At 35.9% G+C, this 20,270-nt stretch overlaps 1 protein-coding gene across 1 annotated transcript; it reads right to left on the bottom strand.

Annotated features, from left to right (window-relative positions):
• Nucleotides 1-1,192: 1,192 nt before the first annotated feature.
• LOC101216257 (protein BLISTER) lies at nt 1,193-19,566 on the bottom strand. Its single transcript, XM_004147146.3, has 13 exons — nt 18,945-19,566; nt 17,036-17,756; nt 16,278-16,915; nt 15,109-15,228; nt 14,096-14,161; nt 13,376-13,486; nt 5,716-5,792; nt 4,869-4,936; nt 4,087-4,197; nt 3,790-3,959; nt 2,810-2,878; nt 2,332-2,490; nt 1,193-1,778 (listed from the first exon to the last, which is right to left on the bottom strand). The coding sequence occupies exons 1-13, from the start codon at nt 19,020-19,022 to the stop codon at nt 1,698-1,700; spliced, it is 2,469 nt and encodes an 822-aa protein (XP_004147194.2). The 5' UTR covers nt 19,023-19,566; the 3' UTR covers nt 1,193-1,697.
• Nucleotides 19,567-20,270: the final 704 nt, after the last annotated feature.

The raw sequence follows: 20,270 nt of genomic DNA on the forward strand, positions 1-20,270 counted from the left end.
TAGGACAACATTGATCACGGATAGCACGAGATAGAAGTTTTATATGTATTTTGTGGGGTAATCTCGGTCTAATCTCGAGCAAAATCGTTCCCAAGATTACCCCACATAATGCATGTAAAACACATCAGATCTCGAAACTCCTTCAATGAATCTTGAGACAATTTCATAGATCTCGATCGAGATTCTTCATCTGCACGGACCCAGATTGATGAAATCACCAAGATTCATCGAAAGAGACCACATGCATGGACTTAAATTAATGTTTTACATCTAACTATATCAAACCACCAACTACAAAGTTTCTCATTTTCCTCAGATTTCAAAATAAAAACTAAAAACTAAATGTTTATAAAATCATTAAAAGTACTTCACCTTAAAAGATTTAAGAGAGTAGATGAGTTCTTCAAGTTTCGCGGAGGAAAAATGAAAGTCGTTGGAATTTGGGAGCAAAATCGTTCACTTCTCGGTCAAAATGAGCATACAGTTTCACATTTAGTGTTTGGTGAGAATATGTAATGTTGAGCTTCCAAGGGTAGTTTGGTCATTTGATAAATCCCTTTATTTTCAAATTTTTTAAAAAATAACAAACAATCTTCGTGAAAAACTTGATCAAGGGGGAAACAAGAAATCACATTGAAGGAGTTAGTAACATTCTCAGTACCGGTGGTATCTTGATCATTGGATAAATTCATTTTTTTGAAAAAACACAATCTCGACGTCGAACTCGATTGAGAGGAATCGAGAAATTTCATTGAAAGAGTTTTTTAAATTTTGTGAAGGAGGTGTCAAGCTCGACCGAGATTAACGGAGAAAAACAAAATTACGAATTTTCTAAAAAATGTACTACTTTTTTAAAATGTAAAACTAAAATTACACTGGTTTTGTCAAGTTTTCCATTATTTTTGTTATCCAACCAAACAAAAGAATAATCATTTGTCAATTTTTTCATTATTTTTGTTATCTAACAAAACAAAAGATATCATATTTATAATAGACTAATCTACCATAAAATATACATTTGATCCTTCTAGAGTCATTCAATACTAATTTGTCGAAACCAACTAAAGCACCATGCTAAACATGATACTAAGCCAAATATTATATTATTTCTTTTTTGTATTAAAATATGGAGAATATCTCTGTCGCACAAGAACAACCCATGCTAAACCTAAGAGTATAATGAAACTTGGGGTTATTGAAAATAATGTAACAAATTTCATCATTGGGCTCAACTCAATCCCTTCAAGGTTCTCATGATGGTTACAAAAACAATGTAAGGTACAGTAGTGAAGTACAGAACAAACAGCCCCAAGAAAAAAAAATACAACTTAAAAAGCCTGTTAATACTAATTACTCTTTTCATGTCCAAGTATCAAAGTAACACTCCAACCAAAATTTTGTGAAGGCAAAGGTGAAGCAAATGTAGGAAGTAGATGCTTTCACTTTCTTTTTCTTTTTCCCATCTTCCCTGAAGAATTTAAAATTTGGATTCCCTAAGGCTATCAAAGGCCTTCTAAAGGTCAATGTTTAGCCTGCTTCTTTGATATAAAAAAAGAATAATGAACCATGCATTCCGACTCGAAATGTACAACTTATGATCTCCAATGTATTACCTAGCAAGTAGCAACTTGAAGAAACGAACAATGGAAGCTTCTTCAAGCATTGGCCTTCCACTGTCAATTAGACCACCCCACATCTCAAAGAAGCTTGCTGGTCCTTCGGCGCGACGGGCCACCAGGGAAGAGCTTCATAATCCATCCCAAGACTCTTTCCACCACCTAAGAATGACAAATATGTATATGTTTGACTGAACTAATTCTATTGCAAAACTAAGAGATAAGTGGCCATATGGTAACCATTTCGATTTTAGTTTTTATTTTTCTAAAATTACATCTGTAAACATTGATTCCACCTTTAAATTTTCTTGCTTTGTGATATACTTTTTATCAATGTTTTCAAAAACTAAGTCAAGTTTGAAAACAAAAAAAAGTGTAGTTTTTAAAAATTCGTTTTTGTTTTTGGAATTTGACTATAAGATTTTAACTCTCATACTTGTGAAAGATACAAACAATTGTAAGAGAATGAAGAGAATAAGAGAAAATAGACTTAATTTTAAAAAAAAAATTAAAAACAAAATTGTTACTGAGCAAGGCCTGAATGATCAAACCATGCTCTAAACATGTGCAAGTGCACACAGGACAAATGGCAGACTAAGAGAGAAATAGAATTAAATGAAAGATGACAATACCTCATCGCCCTAAACATGTGTAAGTGCACACAGGAAAAATGGCAGACTAAGAGAGAAATAGAATTAGTGAAAGATGATAATACCTCATCGCCCTCATCTGCAAGTACAATATCTTCATCACGTGTTGTGTGATAATCAGGTAGTCTCGCAGGAACAATCTCACCAGCCATACTTTGAGCAGTCAAAAGCTCTAATCTTTGAGTTTGTGCTTCTAGTTTCCTAGACAACTCTTTGTTCAACTCCTTCATAAAGAAACAGATGTATAAACATAAGAGACTCTGATTAATTTATCTGAAGGGTCAATAATGAGCAGTCTAAAAGTGGAAATATTCTACTAACGAGTAACGAGTCAGTTACGTAAGCATAAATCTCCAGCCCATTGTATTTTTATAGGTAGGGCAACAGCTCTCGAGGTGAGCAAGTATATAGTAAAGTGAAACCACAGAGACAATCCAAGTTGAAAAGTTCAACACAAACGGGGATCTAAAAGAAAAGTTGGTTCATTATGTTACAAATAAAAGAGCTGATGAGAGTGTACAATATTCAAATTGAAGAAGTTACCTTCAACTTAGAACTACTAGCCAACTCAGATGCCAAAGCTTTTGTTAACTCCTCTTTCTCGACAGCTAACTGCAAATCAATAAAATCCATCATCACAAGGTCAATATTATTGGATATATCAAATAACTTATTCGTTTTTTACTGTTCTTTTGATAGGAAAAAAATCGTCATATCATTAAGTGAAGACTGAAGAAATATCAAAAGGAGGAAGATGACATTTCCCATGAGGGCAAAGCGGCCAACAGGTCTCTTTCTCCTATAAGGCTCAGCCCAAGTAGGGAGTGGGCAATAGCACTGGCTGAACAGTCTATCCACCCTTAAGTAGTATTACCAGCCCTTTATCTATCTGATATTTCATCCATTTAAGTAAAGTTTATAACTGTTAATTTTATAACGACTATTTCCGACTGTGGACCTGGAATGACTGTGCATATATGACCCCTCGGCCCTCTTTGTGAGGATGCTTGATTGGCCAAAAGATATTTTCTTTGTGAAAATATCCAATAAAATATCAAACTCCTTTCTTTTGGCTTTGTAATGTTCATGATTTCTTTTGGAATATTTGGTTGGATTGTAATGGCCGCATAAGAATCGCGATATTCAAAGGAACTTTTGTATTCCATGTCATACTATCAATAAATAGTCATTGTTTCCTATAAATATTTTTTTAAATAGAAACAACAGGGAAAAAACATGAAAGAATACAAGGACATAAAAAAACCAACCCATCGAAACACCCATTCTCTCTAATAGAAGGGAAACTGTTATCAATGGAATAGTTTAATTGAAACTTACACAAAACGACAACGGAGAACCAGACCTAAAAACAATTGAAACAATAACGGCATAGCTAGGGATAGAAACCCCAGGATCAGAATTACAATTTATATAGCGAATTATTAAATCTGGAAACTAGACAATCAATATTGTTTATTCTCGTTTAAAAATAGCTTAAAATATATTAATTTACAGATGAGTACCTCAGCTATCAGAGCATTGATGTTTTGAATCATCCTCATATGATCGGAAGGGATAATGACGGATGAAACTTCAGTAGTGGCATTTTGAAGCAGCATGGGAGCTCCAGAGGCATCATCTTCGGTAAGAGATTCGTCGTGGTTAAAAGTACTAGGAGAAGCATCTACAACTACTGCATGAATTTAACAATGAATACAAAAGTGAACAAAAAATTACTCATAATCATAGTCTTATCTTTGAGAGAAAAAATGGGTGAAGTAAACTCATGCAAAGGAGATGAAAAAGGGTGATCTTTTCACCTAAATCTTCCGTAGATGTCGCCATGTCTTTTTTATTAGAAGGATTGCTAATATCAATAGACTTTCCACTTGCTGAAGCTTTCCGTAACTTAGACTGCAACAGCTTCTTCTCTGTTAAAAAGAAATGATGAAATGATAGATAACCGTAAAGTTATTTAAGAGATGGAAGCCAAACCGATGTAAAACAAATGTCCCAAGAAAAAATAAAATCAATTCAGAGAGTTCAAGATAGGAGGAAAAATGCTAAAATATAATATAGAAACAGCAAACAAAAATAGCGGTTGATTTGGTTATCATTTCTAGAAAAATATGGATAAAAAACAGGGAACTATTTTCAAGAACCACTATGGTTGATTCATTGAAAGAAAATGTACAGGGGAAGGGGAGAATTGTAGCAAGTGCAATAACCTCATCGGCACAGAAAAATTCAGCGGATTGAGAGAACTGAGTACTGAGGTTTTCGGATGTTTTCTGCTGTCAAGAGTTCAGTACTGTATGCAATGTTGTAACCCAAGAAACATCTGACTAACATTCTTAAAGAACCACCTTTTCTTCAGCACTACACTACTGCATGATGGAACTTATTTTGCAATTCTAATAGCTAAGACACGATATTTTAATTAATTTAATTTATGTTGACAAAAATCTCAGAACCATAACCTTTTATACCATAAATAAAAACACCAGACCAATAATTACCGTTACCACTGACCACCATCATTAAAGGAGGAGAGAAATTCACATTATATGACTAATTTATATTCAATATCAATTATCCTTACCTTCCTGAAGAGCCTCAATAGTCGATTGAAAATCATGACGTTCTTTCTCCATGCTAGACATTTTTTTCCTGCAGATTCCAATAAAAATATTATTTAAACTCCAGTTACGACAAACAGCTAGAGGCGAAAAGGTGCAAAATTGGATCAGATACTATATTACAGATGACTTTTAATTGATTAAATAATAATAATAATAAATTCATTAAATGATCAGTACAAAAAATATTAGAATTGATTGCTCCAAAATAGTGTTATTAATTACAGGTGAAGATTAATTAAAAAGCCTAGGGGAAAGAAGCAAAATACACCAAAGTTGGAGTGAAAATTTATGCAAAACCCATTTTCCTCCCACTATTATTATAATAATTATTACTACTATTAAATCAATAAATAAAATGATTATTTCATTCCAACCACAACCCTCAAAGTAAAGCTTTGAAAAAAAAAATCTCTAGCTTTAAACTGAAACCCTGACCACCGCAAGAGCTCTAAATTCTCCTTTACATTTCTATGAAGCATTCCTTTTTCTTTTTGTTCAAGGCCACATTTGGTTGGTGAGATTTTTTTTGTTTTCTTTTTTCCGTATAGCCTATTCTTGTGTTCTCTCTCTTTCTCTCCCCTTAATGAAGTGGTCTTCCTTTTGTCCTAAAACAGGAGAAATATAACAACACGTTTTAAACAGAAGCAAGGCCTGGCCCAGCCATTTCAGAAAACTTCGAGTTCCACGAATAGCCAGCTACTCCTGTAACTTTAACAAACTGTGAAAAAACATGTCCAAGGAGATAAGGGATTTAAATCAATGATCCGTTTAAGAACTATAGGTTATTGTTAATATTAGACGACATACTTGTATGAAGAGATCTCAGCTTCCTTGTTCTCCAACTGCCTCTCCAGCTTTAACTCATTAGACCTTAGTCTTAAGGCCTACATAAATAAATAAGCATATTTCAGACACAATAAATCGTCCAAACAAGATGCAAGTAGAACTCTAATTCCAATCCCCACAAAGAAGGGTTCATGTCATCTTTTCCACTTTTTTGGAAAACATAACAATAATATGTTAAATTCCTCAGCTAGTTCCAAACAAAATACATATATTTAGTTAAGTGGAGATCAAATATAGAACCAAAAATTTGCTTTTATCAACGTCAAAATATGATCCAAATCAACATACAGAATTTTTCTATGAATCAATATTGGGTCAATAAACCATGAAGAACAAATGTGTTAGGATACTAACAAGAATAACCCAAAAATATTCCAACCAATGGCTAAACAGAGGCGGTACTCTGATGATCTTTATTTGTATATAAGTCAAAGATGATAAACAGCAGTCACAATGTGATAATAAAGGAAAAAACAGCCAGAAAAACATACCCAGCTCCCTTATATCGGGCTGGAGAATCCTTCAGGCTACAGCAGCCTTTTCTCCTAGAAGATGACTAAAAAATAACCTAGCTACCCAATCCCAAAAATTACATATTTATATCCCTTCCTATCATTCCTCCCCACAGGCCCCACGTGCACGATCTTTTCCAATTATTCCCTCATCATTAGTTGCAAGGGAATTTACCTTCTTACCTTTCCTCTTATATGTAGGGATAATAGGGGGCCTTACAATACCCCTCGGTTCTAAGTCCACCTTGTCCTCAAGGTGAAAGTGGAAAATGGTTGGTTCATTTCATACACCAACTCCCAATTGGCTTCACTATCCGGTAATCCCTTCCATTTAACCAGCCATTCATTAGCTCCCAATTCTGTGTTCCAGTGGATGCCTAGCACTGTTTCTCAAACTCCTTAGTTAAGATGGGGTGTTGTGTTGCACCTCTTATTGTTCTCCAAGTTTCAATTTTAGTTGAGATATGTGGAAAATTATGGATGACAGCTTCAGGGGTAGCCAACCTGTAGGCTTCTCCAATCTCTTCTATGATTCGGTATGGCCCATAGTGCTTAGGTGCAAGTTTTTCACATTTCTTCCTGGCTAAGGAGCACTTCCTGTAGGGTCTAACTTCAGATAAACTTCATCTCCTACTTTAAATTTAAGCTCTATTCTTTTCAGGTCAGCCATTTTTTTCATTCTATTCTAGATTGTATAATCAGGGCACTGAGGGCCAAATCTCCTTCCTTCAGCATTGTTTCTACTTCATTGTTAGGGGTTTTTTTGTGACCATAGGATATGGGGGGGACAGTCTGAAATGGGGTTATTTTTGTGGAAGCGTGGAAAGTAGTGGTGCCCAAGGAATAAGATTGTCCCATTTGTGTGGCTGTTCGTTACAGAAGCATCTCAAGTAAGTATCTAAGCATCCATTCACTCTCTCTGTCTGACCATTCATTTGGGGATGGAAGGCTGTGCTCCTTTTTAGAATGGTACACATGGTTGCAAATAACTCTTTCCAAAAATTGCTAAGAAAGATTTTATCTCGACCAGTGATGATTGACGTAGGAATTCCATGCCTCCTTACCACTTAATCAATGAATACTATAGCTACTTGTTTAGCTGGAAAAGGGTGTTTTAATGGGATGAAGTATGAGTATTTACTCAATCGGTTCACTACTACCTCCGCCTGCCATTAATCCAGAATGGGGATAGGCTTTAACGTACCCGCAAGCTTGGTTGCTTCAAATTTGTTCCTTTTGCATATGTCGCACTGTTCTACATATTTCTTTACCACTTCATTCCTTTCCAATTCAATTCTCCACTCATTCTCTTATAAGTCCTTAAGAAACCAGAATGACCCCCTAGGATTTAGTAATGAAAAGTGTGTAATAGATTCGGTATAAGAGAAGATGTTTTCGAGATAACCACTCTCCCTTTATACAGCAGCCTTCCACTATCCCATTGGTATTTATCCTCCTTTTCAGGGTTCATCTTCAGGTATCTATAATTTTCTGGAGTTCTTTATCCTTCTCAACTTATTTACTGATCATTTCCATATCTACAACTCCAGTAGTTGCCATGTTGTTCAATTCCACTGCCTGTTCCATCCTAGAAAGGGCATCCGCAGCTTTATTTTGTAGTCTGGGTTGGTAAAGGATCTCAAAGTTATATCCAAGGAGTTTTGTTAGCCATTTCTGGAATTGTGGTTGAACCTCCCTCTGCTCTAATAGAAATTTCAAGGCTTTTTAGTCTAAAATTATGGTGAATTTTCTTCCAAGGAGGTAGTCTCTCCATTTTTGCCCCGACAACATCACAGATATTAGCTCTCTTTCATATATAGACTTAGTTTGAGCCCGTGGGGATAGTTTCTGACTGAAAAAAGCAATAGGGTGGCCATTTTGAGAAATTACTGCCCCTAATCCAATATCAGACGCATCAGTTTCAATGGTGAAAGGAAGAGACCAATCAGGTAAAGCCAATACCATAATAGTAGTCATTGCCAACTTCAAACTTTCAAACGCTGCCGTAGCCTCTCCACCCCGTTTAAAAGCATTCTTCTGTAACAGCTTGGTTAAAGGTGCTGCAATTTCTCCATATCCTTTACAAATCTTTTGTAATAACCGGTTAGGCCTAAGAATGCTCTCAGTCTGATTACATCCCTTGGTTAGTTTATCATGCTTCTGATCTCCTCCCCATCTGCTTCCACCCTTCTCTTGGATATTTGATAGCCCAAATATTGGATTTGAGAGTGTGCTATAACACATTTCTTTTTGTTGGCAAAGAGCTGGTTGTCTCTCAGCACCGCAAAAACCATCCGCAAGTGTTTTTCATGTTCATTTATATCGACACTATAAACTAATATCATCAAAAAAAACTAGCACACAACGTCTTAAGAAGGGTTTAAATACCTGGTTCATGAGAGATTGAAAAGTATCAGGAGCATTAGGGAGGCCGAAAGGCATTACCAAAAATTCCTAATGGCCCTTGTGAGTGCAAAAAGCAGTCTTCTCAATGTCTTCCCTCCTCATTCTGATCTGATGATAACCCGATTTCAGATCCAACTTTGAAAAGATTGTTACTCCGTGTAATTCATCTAGCAACTCCTCAATGACTGGAATAGGAATTTTGTCGGAGGTGGTTACTTGATTTAGTTTCCTATAATCCACACAGAATCTCCATCCCCCATCCTTTTTTTTAACCAACAGTTCCGAACTCAAGTATGGACTGTGACTGGGCCTAATCACCTCGGCTCGAAGCATTTCTGTCACTAACTTTTCAATTTCTTCCTTCTAAACATGCCCATATTTATAAGGCCGCACATTGATAGGTCGTTGCTCATGTAGAGTCATGATGGAATGATCGATTGCTCTCTTGGGAGGTAGCCCTTTTGGTGTCTCAAAAAGATGTCAGCATAATACCTCAATAATGATTTGATCATGGGTACATCCTCTCCATCCCCTTTTTTCTCCTCTTCCTCTCCATAGTTATCTTCCACTTCTATCTCATAGTTGTGTAGTTCTTTTCCCATGTTTTCTCTAATGTTTTTAAAGAGTATTCAGCCTTGATGAGTGAAGGATCCCCTTTTAGTACTATTTGCTTATCTCCCACCCAGAAGGTCATAGTTAAGGAAGGCTAGTGGACCTTCATAGTTCCCATAGTATCAAGCCATTGCATTCCCAAAACTATATCAACCTTTCCCAATTCCACAGTCAGAAAATCCGCTATAATAGTCATCTCCTTCAGTCTAAGCTCCACTCTCTTATAGATCCCTTTTCCATGGCAAGCGTTTACCATCACCAATTGTTACCCCGAACTTCGTACCCTCGTGATTGCTAACTGTTTTTCCTCAACCAAAGCCTTGTGTATGAAGTTGTGAGTGGCTCCACTATCAATAAGAACCACCACCTCTTTCCCTTTCACACTCCCCTTTAACTTCATTGTTCCCTTGGATGTGAATCCTCTGATTGTCTTGAGTTCAATTTCTGTCTCCTCCACTATGTCTAACTGTTTCAATTCCACAACTTCCTCGGTAATTTCCTCCGATGAGCCTTCCTCCCCTGTACTTTCTTCTTCATTAAGAATGAAGAGCATCAATTCTCTTTTCTCTGACTTTGCATCTATGACTCAGCGAGCACTTTTCGTTGCACTTGAAGCATAGACCTTTATCAAGCCGTGCTCTTAATTCGGTATCCGACAACCTTTTCACTGGTGGTTCATTTTTCTGATAGTTTCCCTTAATTGGTACTGCGATCTGTTTCATTTGAAACTCGGTTTTCCTTTGAATACCCTTCTCACTATTCTCTTGATTTTAACAACACCTCCTCCTTTTGGTTCTGCTCTTCCCCACTCTGCTTTGGCTAACTTCAGCACTAAATTTCGATCATTCACCAGCTGCGCTTCGTTCATACACTCCTCCAATGTCTGAGGATATCTACTGATTACTTCTACTTGAAGAGTGGGTTCCAGGCCCATCACAAATGCATTCCTTAGAACACTTTCGGCCATGTGTGGCAATGGAGCAGAGTAGTTGACAAACTTCTTAATGTAGTCATTATAGGGCCCATCTTGCTCGATCCGAATTAGTCTTGCACCCAAACTTTTCTGCCCAAAATCACAAAAAAGTTCAAACATTCTTCCCTTCAGATCCTCCCATGACTCAATATTCTTATGGTTATGAGTCATGACTCTATCGGTACCAATCAACTTCATCCAGTCCAAAACTAACCACTGCTACTTTTATCTTCTCTGTTTTAATAGATTATTAATCTCGAAGAAGTGTTCTGCTCTATAAGCCCAGGACTCAGGATTTTCCCCCGTAAACATTGGCATTTCCAGTTTTTTATACTTACTTCGATCCGCATTTGTTGTATTTCCCTACTATGGTATCCATCTCTTTCATCTTTCCCTTTGAGTTTCATAACCGAGCCATCGGATGTACCAAACTCCTCTCTTCTTTTATAACTATGAATTTCTCTCATCTCGTCAGCCATCCTATCCATGGACTTCATCATCTCTAACATCATTTCTTAAAAGCCCATAATTTCTCTTCCCGTTCCATCAACTCTCTCCTCTATTTGTCTTTGAGCCATTAAACACGTAACCACCCCCAGTTTCAGGGCTCTGATACCGGTTGTTAGGATACTAACAAGAATAACCCAAAAATATCACAACCAATGGCTAAACAGAGGCGGTACTCTGATGATCTTTATTTATATATAGGCCAAAGATGATAAACAGCCGTCACAATATGATAATAAAGGAAAAAACAGCAAGAAAAACATATCCAGCTACCTTATACCGAGCTAGAGAATCCTTCAGGCTACAGCAGCCTTTTCTCCTAAAAGATGACTAAAAAATAACCTAGCTACCCAATCCCCAAAGTTACATATTTATATCCCTGCCTATCATTCCTCCCCGTGGGCCCCACCTGCACGATCTTTTCCAATTATTCTCTCATCATTAGTTGCCAGGGAATTTACCTTCTTACCCTTCCTCTTATATGTATGGATAATAGGGGCCCTTACAGAATGCTAATGTCAGATCCAAGAACGTTTTCAAATTACGCCCCTCTCCTTTCAGTCACAACAGTTATATGTTATAATTTAACTTGATAAGCATTCCAATCTTAGAACTCAGGACACAAATATACAACATATAGAGCAGATTTTGATCATAAAAGGTCGTGATATACATTCCAATCTGAATGGACAGTATTCCTCCATAACCTCCAATTTATAAATATCATTATCAACTTGGGAGTTCATAATTTTGAAAGGTATTTGTTTGATAGTATGAGATTCCATCTCAAAATCAATTGGCAATGAGTGGAGTAGTTCATCTATCTTATAAAGGAGTGTGAGTCTCCTTGTTTTTTTCAATGTGGAACTCATAACATCTCAACACCTTAAGATGGTGCCTCTTTGGGTTCACCTATCTTGGACCGAATAACCGTTTGGGCTTAATGAGCTCTAATACCATGTTTGATAGTATGAGGTTCCATCTCAAAACCTATTGACAATGAGAGGAGTAGCACATCTATCTTGTAAGGAGTGAGTCTCCTTGGTTCTTCCAACGTGGGACTCACAACATCTCAACAGCCTTCATTTGATGATAAGGGTTTAACTCGTCTTTGGTTTTCAAGGGCCTTTTTTAATATTCTAAATGACCAAGAATGGTTTCTTTTTCGACAATCCAATCATTTGGGCACATCAAAGTGCCATTTATTAGTTCGGTTGTGGACGTTCTTAAGGTCTTTTCTGCCGGTTTTGTATCTTCTTGAAGGAGTTTTGAGGAGAAAATTTTCTTTAGGTTCAAAATAAACTACCAATTCCACCTGGAGAGCTTTTCAACAGGATTCAAGGAAACTCTTTCAGAATAGAACCGTTAATCGTATGTAGGTTTATTGAAAATGTCAAGGACTGGATTGATCAAATAAATCTGGAAATATCAATGAAAAAGTCTTATTTCCGTTTTAAAAAAATAATGATAAATCTGGAACTGGAAAAGCTTGACAAAGAAATGGGTCTTTGTTTGGAAGCTCAGTCTAGAAGGAAGCAAGATCTACAAGTTGAATACTGATACAAGGAGATTGCGGATGTGTATGCTAAAATTCTCAAGAAATACAAAGCCATGCTACTTGCTTCCTGTTTGAAGAATAGATCCTTCAAATTTCCATTGGGAATCTTAGCAGAGGTGTTCGGCTGGAATGGATCAAGGTTGGGTCTATTGAAACCTCCTCTATTATTTTAAGCCTTCGATTCTTGTTTTGATTGGGATGATGATCCCTCTATGGATTTCTATTTTCTATTTTCAGTTTATTTTCCTCTTGTCGTTGCTCACTCCCTTCAAATTTGTATTCTTTGAACCTTTCTCTTCCCTTTCATTCACGAATGAGAAATTCTTATCTACTTTGAAGAAGAAAAAAATCAATTCATTTTGCATTGGGAAAAATTAACTAAGCATCGACATTTTTACATGATAACCACTTTATTTCAATATGAAGAGGGGAATTTAAAAAAAAAATGGACAAGGAGATGTGAAACTTTTTAGGTACTTAAGCACCTTGGAGGACCACACCCCAAAAAACAGCTATTGGGACAAGAGAGTCAAGTCACTTAAGTACCACACCGGTGGTCCCATTTAACAAACATGAGATAAAAGCATCCTATACTACCTTAGTTCCTACAATACCCCATCCCTGGAAAGCCGACATCCGGCAGCTACTTCAGCGATACTTCACTCGACCAATCCAGGTCGCATCCTATACTACCTTAGTTCCTACAATACCCCATCTCTGGAAAGCCGACATCCGGCAGCTACTTCAGTGATACTTCACTCGACCAAACCAGGTCAAAACCCTCCACTGGTTCCACTCCGAAAAGCCGACAACCGGGTCTGACACCATAGTCAGGTACTTAAGCACCTTTGAGTCCCCAAAAGAATAAGTATTTGAGCATCCCATACTACCTTAGTTCCTAACAATTCGAACAGCCCCTATAGTCATCATGATCAAAACTACAAAGGAAAGCCATAACCTACCACCCTACATACAAGACAAGATAGGCAGCCCGAAAGAGTAGCTAGAAAAGCACTGTACTGAATTGAAAGCCTTTAGAGAACAATCCATTACCTTCTCTTCAAGGCCAATTACTTCAGAAGCTATCAACTTGGCACGTTCATCCGCTGCATTACACTCTAGTTGTGCATTTGCATACTCAAGTTTGATAGACTCCAGTTCAACCTGGGTAATCAAAGGAGTCACATATATAAAATATTTTTAAATCATCTGCTCATAGGAAATTGTAGCATCAAAAAGTACTTTGAATGTAAAATATTCAAGTCCTCAAATTACAGTAAATATCCAGGTGCGAGAGTGGCATATCTAACACAAACTATAACAGTAAGCTTATCAAAAATCCCATTTAATACAAGTAGGGAAAGGTAAAAGGGATACTATTTCAGTATGAAAACTCAAAAAGGACATCACAAAGTCTCAAGACAACACTGTAACAGTTACTCATTTATCAGGATACAATTAATAGAAATTGGTTTAATCCCAATATGTTTTTAAAACTTAAACCTAGAATACCAAACATGATCAAGTCAATTAAGAAGATAGCACTCAACAGCTTCCAGACTGAATATCTCACTCTTAAAACAAACTTCTCAAGGGCACACACTTCATTGTCCATAAAAAATGAAAACCAGACAGACAGAGAAACCGAGAAAAACTATCAAAATAACATCCAATGCAGAGGCTAATAACACCATTTCAATTTGGAGACTTGATCTTTGGTGAAAAAACTAACAAAAAGGAAGAAATTTACAGAGACATGTGAAAAAGTATAACCATTTGAGTCTTCATTTCCTCCTGTAACATCTCCATATCTGATTTTAGTTGGTTGACAACGCTTCTCTGAAGAATTACCAGAAGAAAAAAAAACAAAAATACACAGTCAGTCATATCCATATGAAAAACAGGAATTGATCTTACATTTAATTATTCTGTAGACTAAGGCACAACAAATATGGAGATATTTAAAGGGTTCCCACTTCCCACTTACATTTCACTGAACAAATGAAAGGCGCAGAAAGGGGAACAAAAACACCCTATTTATCTTACTCAGAAATTTATATATAAATATGTGTATATTAAAAGGGCACCTAAAAAACAATAATTATGTCATATTCAATATTCACACAACCAATAAGACATTAGATTCTTCAACTTGTAAGAAATAATGTCTGATCATTAAAATAAAAGGTTCAAAATTTGGAATCAAACTCTATGATTTGTAACATGAATAGGAAGCTGAAATGACAGGGTGATTGTTTCTTAGAATTTACTACACTATTGATTGCAAAGTCATGTCAGCTGGATGGAAGAAAATTTTTTAAAATAACAAAAAAAAAAAGGCAAATTGCAAAAACCACTCCAGACTTACAAGTGTTAAAATTAGATAATCAAACTTACAATGGTCGTAGAAATTGGACCTTCAAATGATAAAGATTGAGACCTCAAACTTTTACATTTGTTACAATTTTTTTAATTATGTAAGTTTGAGAGCTCAATTTTTACATTTGAAAGTTTGAGGATATAATTGTAACTATCATAATACTTTAGGGGCGGTTTTTTGTAATATGCACACAAAAAAAAAAATAAAGAGTTGCATACAGATTATTCATGTTAGCAAAACAGTCACATTTAATGAAACTATAATGTCTTAGTGATAAAAGCCATATACTTTTTGTCATGTCTGAAGACCAGGAAAATACAGACAGTAGGCCATGGACGAAAAAAATACTCAATCATCAGAAAGGGATAAGCATTATATAATACCCATGCAGAATCTATAAAGCAACCTGTTTGTTATAACTATCAGTAAGAGATGAATTTTCAGCAGCTAAGGACTCTGCTAAAGTCCTTGAAGCATCCAAAGCTCTTTGTAACGAGAATTTCTCTTGCGTCAAGTCTTCAATATGCTGAAAAAGAAGAAAATTGAAGACTTTAAAAAATGTCAATGGAATATAATCTTCACGACGAGAAAGGCAAAATGCAATCGAAAGGCGCATTGTAAATATGCATTTTCTCAATGTGGTAATGAAAAAAATTAGACAATGGGAAAAACATTTCCCAAGAAGCACAAAAAGGTATGCAATTCATCATTCATTCAAACAACATCAACTCTTGCCAAAATCTTCATTCTTTGTAGGTCATGGAGTCAAATAAATTGTAACAATAACATTCACCTTCGGTCATCTATTATGCAATATTTCAAGTAAGAACTCTTCAATAAGCTTTCGGATCCTGTTTTCATTTTTATGTAGAGCTGAGGCTAAACAATTAAACCACACTATATATTATACGAGGTCAAAGGAAAAACTCAACAACAAAGAATTCTCTTGGAACGTAATTTTCAAAATCAATCGAACTTCCAGTAGCACAGCAATACGACTAGACGTGCAAGACGACCCATCCTAGGATAACATGAAATTAGTGATAGAGTGAAGGAAATGAGATTATTTGATCCTTGAGTGAAGGTACACAATAACTCAAACTTTAAATTTTCAAGTTTATGTAACTCACTTGAAACAAGTTTCACTCCTTTTTGGTCACATCTTGAATGAAGTTGTTTGTAATAATATTAATGGTTTGAGAAAGAGAGTACTCAATTTTACATAAACATTAAAAATAATTGGTTCTAACAGGAAAATAATGGGAAAAAACTTAGTACTCTGAGAATTATAGTCGATTAAATATTTAAATGTAAAGTATAACTGCATAATTTTCTCAACTCATCAACTGTTCTAGATGCAAAAGCTGTAGAAAGGGTTCAGACAAAACCCATCTCCATTCCGATTGCAACTACAGGAACACGGTAAATTACTTTTTAGATTTTGATGAACTGACTCGAATAAAAATTTTAAATGAACATTTACATAATCTTTCCTGGCATATAGGTCATTATGGTGACTTTACATATTAGATGAACAAATTCCAGATTCAATGACCAGAGTAAATATAGAAGTACCTGTTCCAGAGCAGCAAAATCTTCATTTTGCTTGGATGAATAAAGCTCATGTTTCCTCTCCATAGTATTATCCTCTATTCCTATAATTGGCTGGTCCTTAACAGGAAAAACTGAAGGAGGAAATGAATTGCTATATGACACGGGAGTGTTTTGAGAGGTAAAATGTGAGGGCGTTCCCAATGTTTTCACATCCATTAATGGCTTCTGTAAAGTTAATGACTCTGAGCCATCGCGTTCATCTGTTCTAAACCCATCAGATTTTATAGAGTTCTGAAAGGAGAAAGATGCTGGGCCATCTTTGTTAAATTTAAACCCATCAGATAATCCAGGTTCCTTATCACGTTCACCATGTCCAAGAAAACTCCCTGAAGAAGCCTTAGGTACAGAAAGAGAATCAAGAAATGATGGGCGAGATCTCCTAAAACTATTTTCAGATGATGCAGTGTATGGGGGTTCATAGTTGGAGGGGAGTCTAATATCAGCATCCAAGCCAGTAGGTTCAGATGATTGCACAGATTCAGGCTTGATTCTAGTAAAATCAGTCACATCAATGGGCTTCCCCTGTTCAAAATTTCTGTGCATGCTTTCCCCAACTTCATGGGAATTATATCCTTTTCTAGTCGAATTATTAAATAAGCCTACAAAAAATATAAAACAGTCTGTTAGCATCAATCTTCTCTAGAATAGAACATAAAAAAGACTAGAAAAGTAATCATACATGACAAGATATATGGAAACCAAAATCCATATAATATTACCATCATAAGATGACTGGAAAGAATTTCCACTAGCCAAATTATTATTACTACTGGAATCAGTATCTTGTAAATTGGCAACAGTATTCTGTAGAGAAATATTTGCAGAAAACTTATGCAAAGAACCAGAACTTTTAAGCATAGAATTTTCTTGACTATCTCTCCTAAAGAGTAGTCCATCCACCCCATGGTGAGCAGATTGACTAATAATGCTATCGGTCCCTTCACTTGCTTGAGGGTTAATGCCAAATGCACTCTGAAACGAAATTCTAGCCTGGGGTCCATTGATTAATTCGGAGTCTTTATTTATCTCTAATATCTCGTTTCTACTATTAACATCTGTGGGTCCAAAAAGCCTCGAACCATTGAATGTATTAATTTCTTGACCATTTGATGGTTGCTTCACTGGATCAGTGGAGAAGACTCCATCGGTATTTCTTGAAAAAGGATAGCTTGCATGTTTTTCATTCAACGCATTTTGATTAATGTTTTGAGAAAAGTCGTCTGCATGTCTATCATCTTTGACCAGAGCAGAGGATGATTCAATGGCAGATCTGCCTGCTCCGTTAGTTGTTGTAGCTCCATCAGAATCTGTAATCCTTTGAGCATGTTCAGATTCTAAAGGCTTCTTCTCCTCAGAGCCAGCATCTGAAACGTGATTTTGGCTTGGTGGTGCAGCTTTCTTTACTCGCTCTGCTGCTTTTTTCTTTCTGAACTCCTCTAACTGTAAGAAAAAGGAAGTACTCAATTTTTTTCAAATACATAAGCAAGGAAATGATTAAGAAAATGACATGGGGAAGAACATCCAATAATCAATGATGTTCATTTTTTTAAAAGGAAAAAGGGTTTCAATGATAAAGCCTTGTGCAAACAAAAGGAATACCAATTTAATGAGAGAAAATGACCGTCAATAAAAATAACTCAAGGATCTAAATGCATCTAAGAGTATGAGCAATGAGCATCAGGAAGTTTACTTTAAAAGCACTGGCCACATGAAACCAACTGTCCAAGCAAAAGATTCATCAAAACCATATCAAACTTTGAAAGTACTCTGACTAAACCTCCATATAACTGCACGACTTCACAACTTTACTGATATGAGCTCTTAACCGGGTCAACTTTACTGGTATGAGCTATGAGATGTAGCTCTTTTCATTCCCTTGGTGAAAAGTCTATCACTATTCCTAAACAGAACTTGTAGATAAATAGGCTCTGGAATGTGCTTAAAGCCATCAAACAGGCACCAGAAGGTGGGTCAATTCCCTATCATAGGTCTAATTAATATTGACCCCACAGCCTAACACATTCCAAAAAGAGTACAAGCATTGAGCAAACAAGTTATCGTCAGATACTTGGAAGAGGAAAACATAGGGAATTACGTTTTTCCCCTTCCTCTCGAAAAACCTCACCCTCCTGGTCAGCTCTAAGAAGCTATGTGCAGGTTGATAAGTCCAATATCCAATCCTTCGTTCAAAGCTCATGCCCAAGATCATAAACAACATATATGGCCCGAAAACTACTGCCATCCTCAAAACAATGGCTTGTCATAGACTCATAAGTTAGCTCATCAATCTCCATAAAATCAGCCATCTAAAGCATTGAGTATAGGATTCGGAAAATGTGATAAATAAAAAACAAACACTTTCTAAGGCAAATAACAGATTTTAGTTTCTTAAATGTGAAAATTGAACTCAAAGATTGCTCAAGCAGCTCGATCGTTGTCAATTAATCCCTACTCAACCATCCCATTGCATACAGAATCTCGCCATTTAATAACCAATGCATTCACATTCAAATAAAAAAGTACACAAAGACACATGCCCAGAAAACATCCAAACCAAACTGAAGATTTGAATTACGTTCAGATGAAAGCAAAAAAAGAAACATGTAAAAAGAGAAGAAAAATCCGTACCCGACGCTTCCCTGCTTCCAAATGCTCTAATTTTCGAGTCGAAGCCATCGAATTGGGCAAAACCTGAGCCGAAGCCATCAAAACATCAACCCCCAGCTGAAGAAAACAAACACAAACAAACCCAAAATCCTCATGGTGACACCATTTGCGGGTATAAAAACACAACCCCACAAACCAAACCAAACCAAACCAATCACCCCCGGAGAAAATACAATGAATCTAAACCAAACAGTGGGAGAGTAAAATTAGCAGAAAAGGAAAACGAAATTGATTAAAAAGAAGGTGGGGAAATGGATGGGGGAAACCCAAAAAGAGAAAATTGGGAATTCGGGTAGGGGGGGAAATTGTTGTTAGAAAAAAAATCCCAGGATATAAAAGAGGCAAATTCCGATCGGATCGGACACGAGGAGATCTGTGGGGGTACAATGAACAGCAATCTGGCAGATCTCTGCTAGCTTCGTTCTTGCGTGGGTGCGTTGGTAGATTGTTCTAACAGAGAAAAAAATTGCGGATTTTGCTCTTGGAATTTCGGTGGTGTGTCAAAAATTTTCCCCAACCTTCTGTGAGCCTTTGAATGGTGGCTTTAAAAAAAAACAATTATAAACAAAAACATGTAATGAGAATAACGGAAGCGTCAAGCATGTGTTTCTTTCTCAATGGGTAGTTCGCGGCGGGGAAAAATTAAAATTACTTTTTTTTCAATTTAATATATATATACATGTATGCCTATATTGTATAACAAAACTAAAAAATATTTACAGCCAACACAAAAGAATTCAAATTCCCTTTTTTCCTCTAAATTTTAAATTTGTTCGGGTTGATTTTGAATTTTTTTCACAAGTATTGAATCTACCTCCCTAGGTATTATTATTTTTTATTCTTCGTATTATTATTTTTTCTTTTTCATATTCGGGATTGTTTTATATTATTATTTATATTAATCTTCATATTAAGAATTGTTTCATGTTATTATTTTTTATTTTTCATAGAACACGGATTAGCTTTAAATCTTGAAATTGGTCTTATTGTCTAACTTAACATTTTCTCGTGAAGACTCTCTCTTGTGAGCGTTTAGTCTTATAGTCCTACCGTAAATCTTTATTTTCTTAAAACTTTCTCACGAACTAACTTCTTTATCGCAAAATTTATACTTAACCATATAAAATTTTATTGTTTAATCATTTACATGGATTGATTCAAATGTCAGCTTATTTTGAAATAACATCTCCTCTTATCCAAAACGCAAATTTCAAAACATTTAGTCAAATTTCACTTCTTATACTCAAATTAGAAGTGAGTCTCACAAAAATTAATAAAAATAAGTGG

The sequence above is a fragment of the Cucumis sativus genome, chromosome 2, assembly GCF_000004075.3.
Source record: "Cucumis sativus cultivar 9930 chromosome 2, Cucumber_9930_V3, whole genome shotgun sequence".
In the NCBI taxonomy this organism is placed as follows: Eukaryota; Viridiplantae; Streptophyta; class Magnoliopsida; order Cucurbitales; family Cucurbitaceae; genus Cucumis; species Cucumis sativus.

Excerpts from the sequence above, each read along its gene's own strand:
- LOC101216257 (XM_004147146.3), bottom strand. The coding sequence starts at position 19,022 with ATGGCTTCGGCTCAGGTTTTGCCCAATTCGATGGCTTCGACTCGAAAA. Across the intron at positions 15,229-16,277 it reads ATTTTGCTGCTCTGGAACAG|CATATTGAAGACTTGACGCA; the intron begins GTACTTCTATAT and ends CTTCTTTTTCAG. Across the intron at positions 4,937-5,715 it reads GCTGAGATCTCTTCATACAA|GAAAAAAATGTCTAGCATGG; the intron begins GTATGTCGTCTA and ends TGGAATCTGCAG.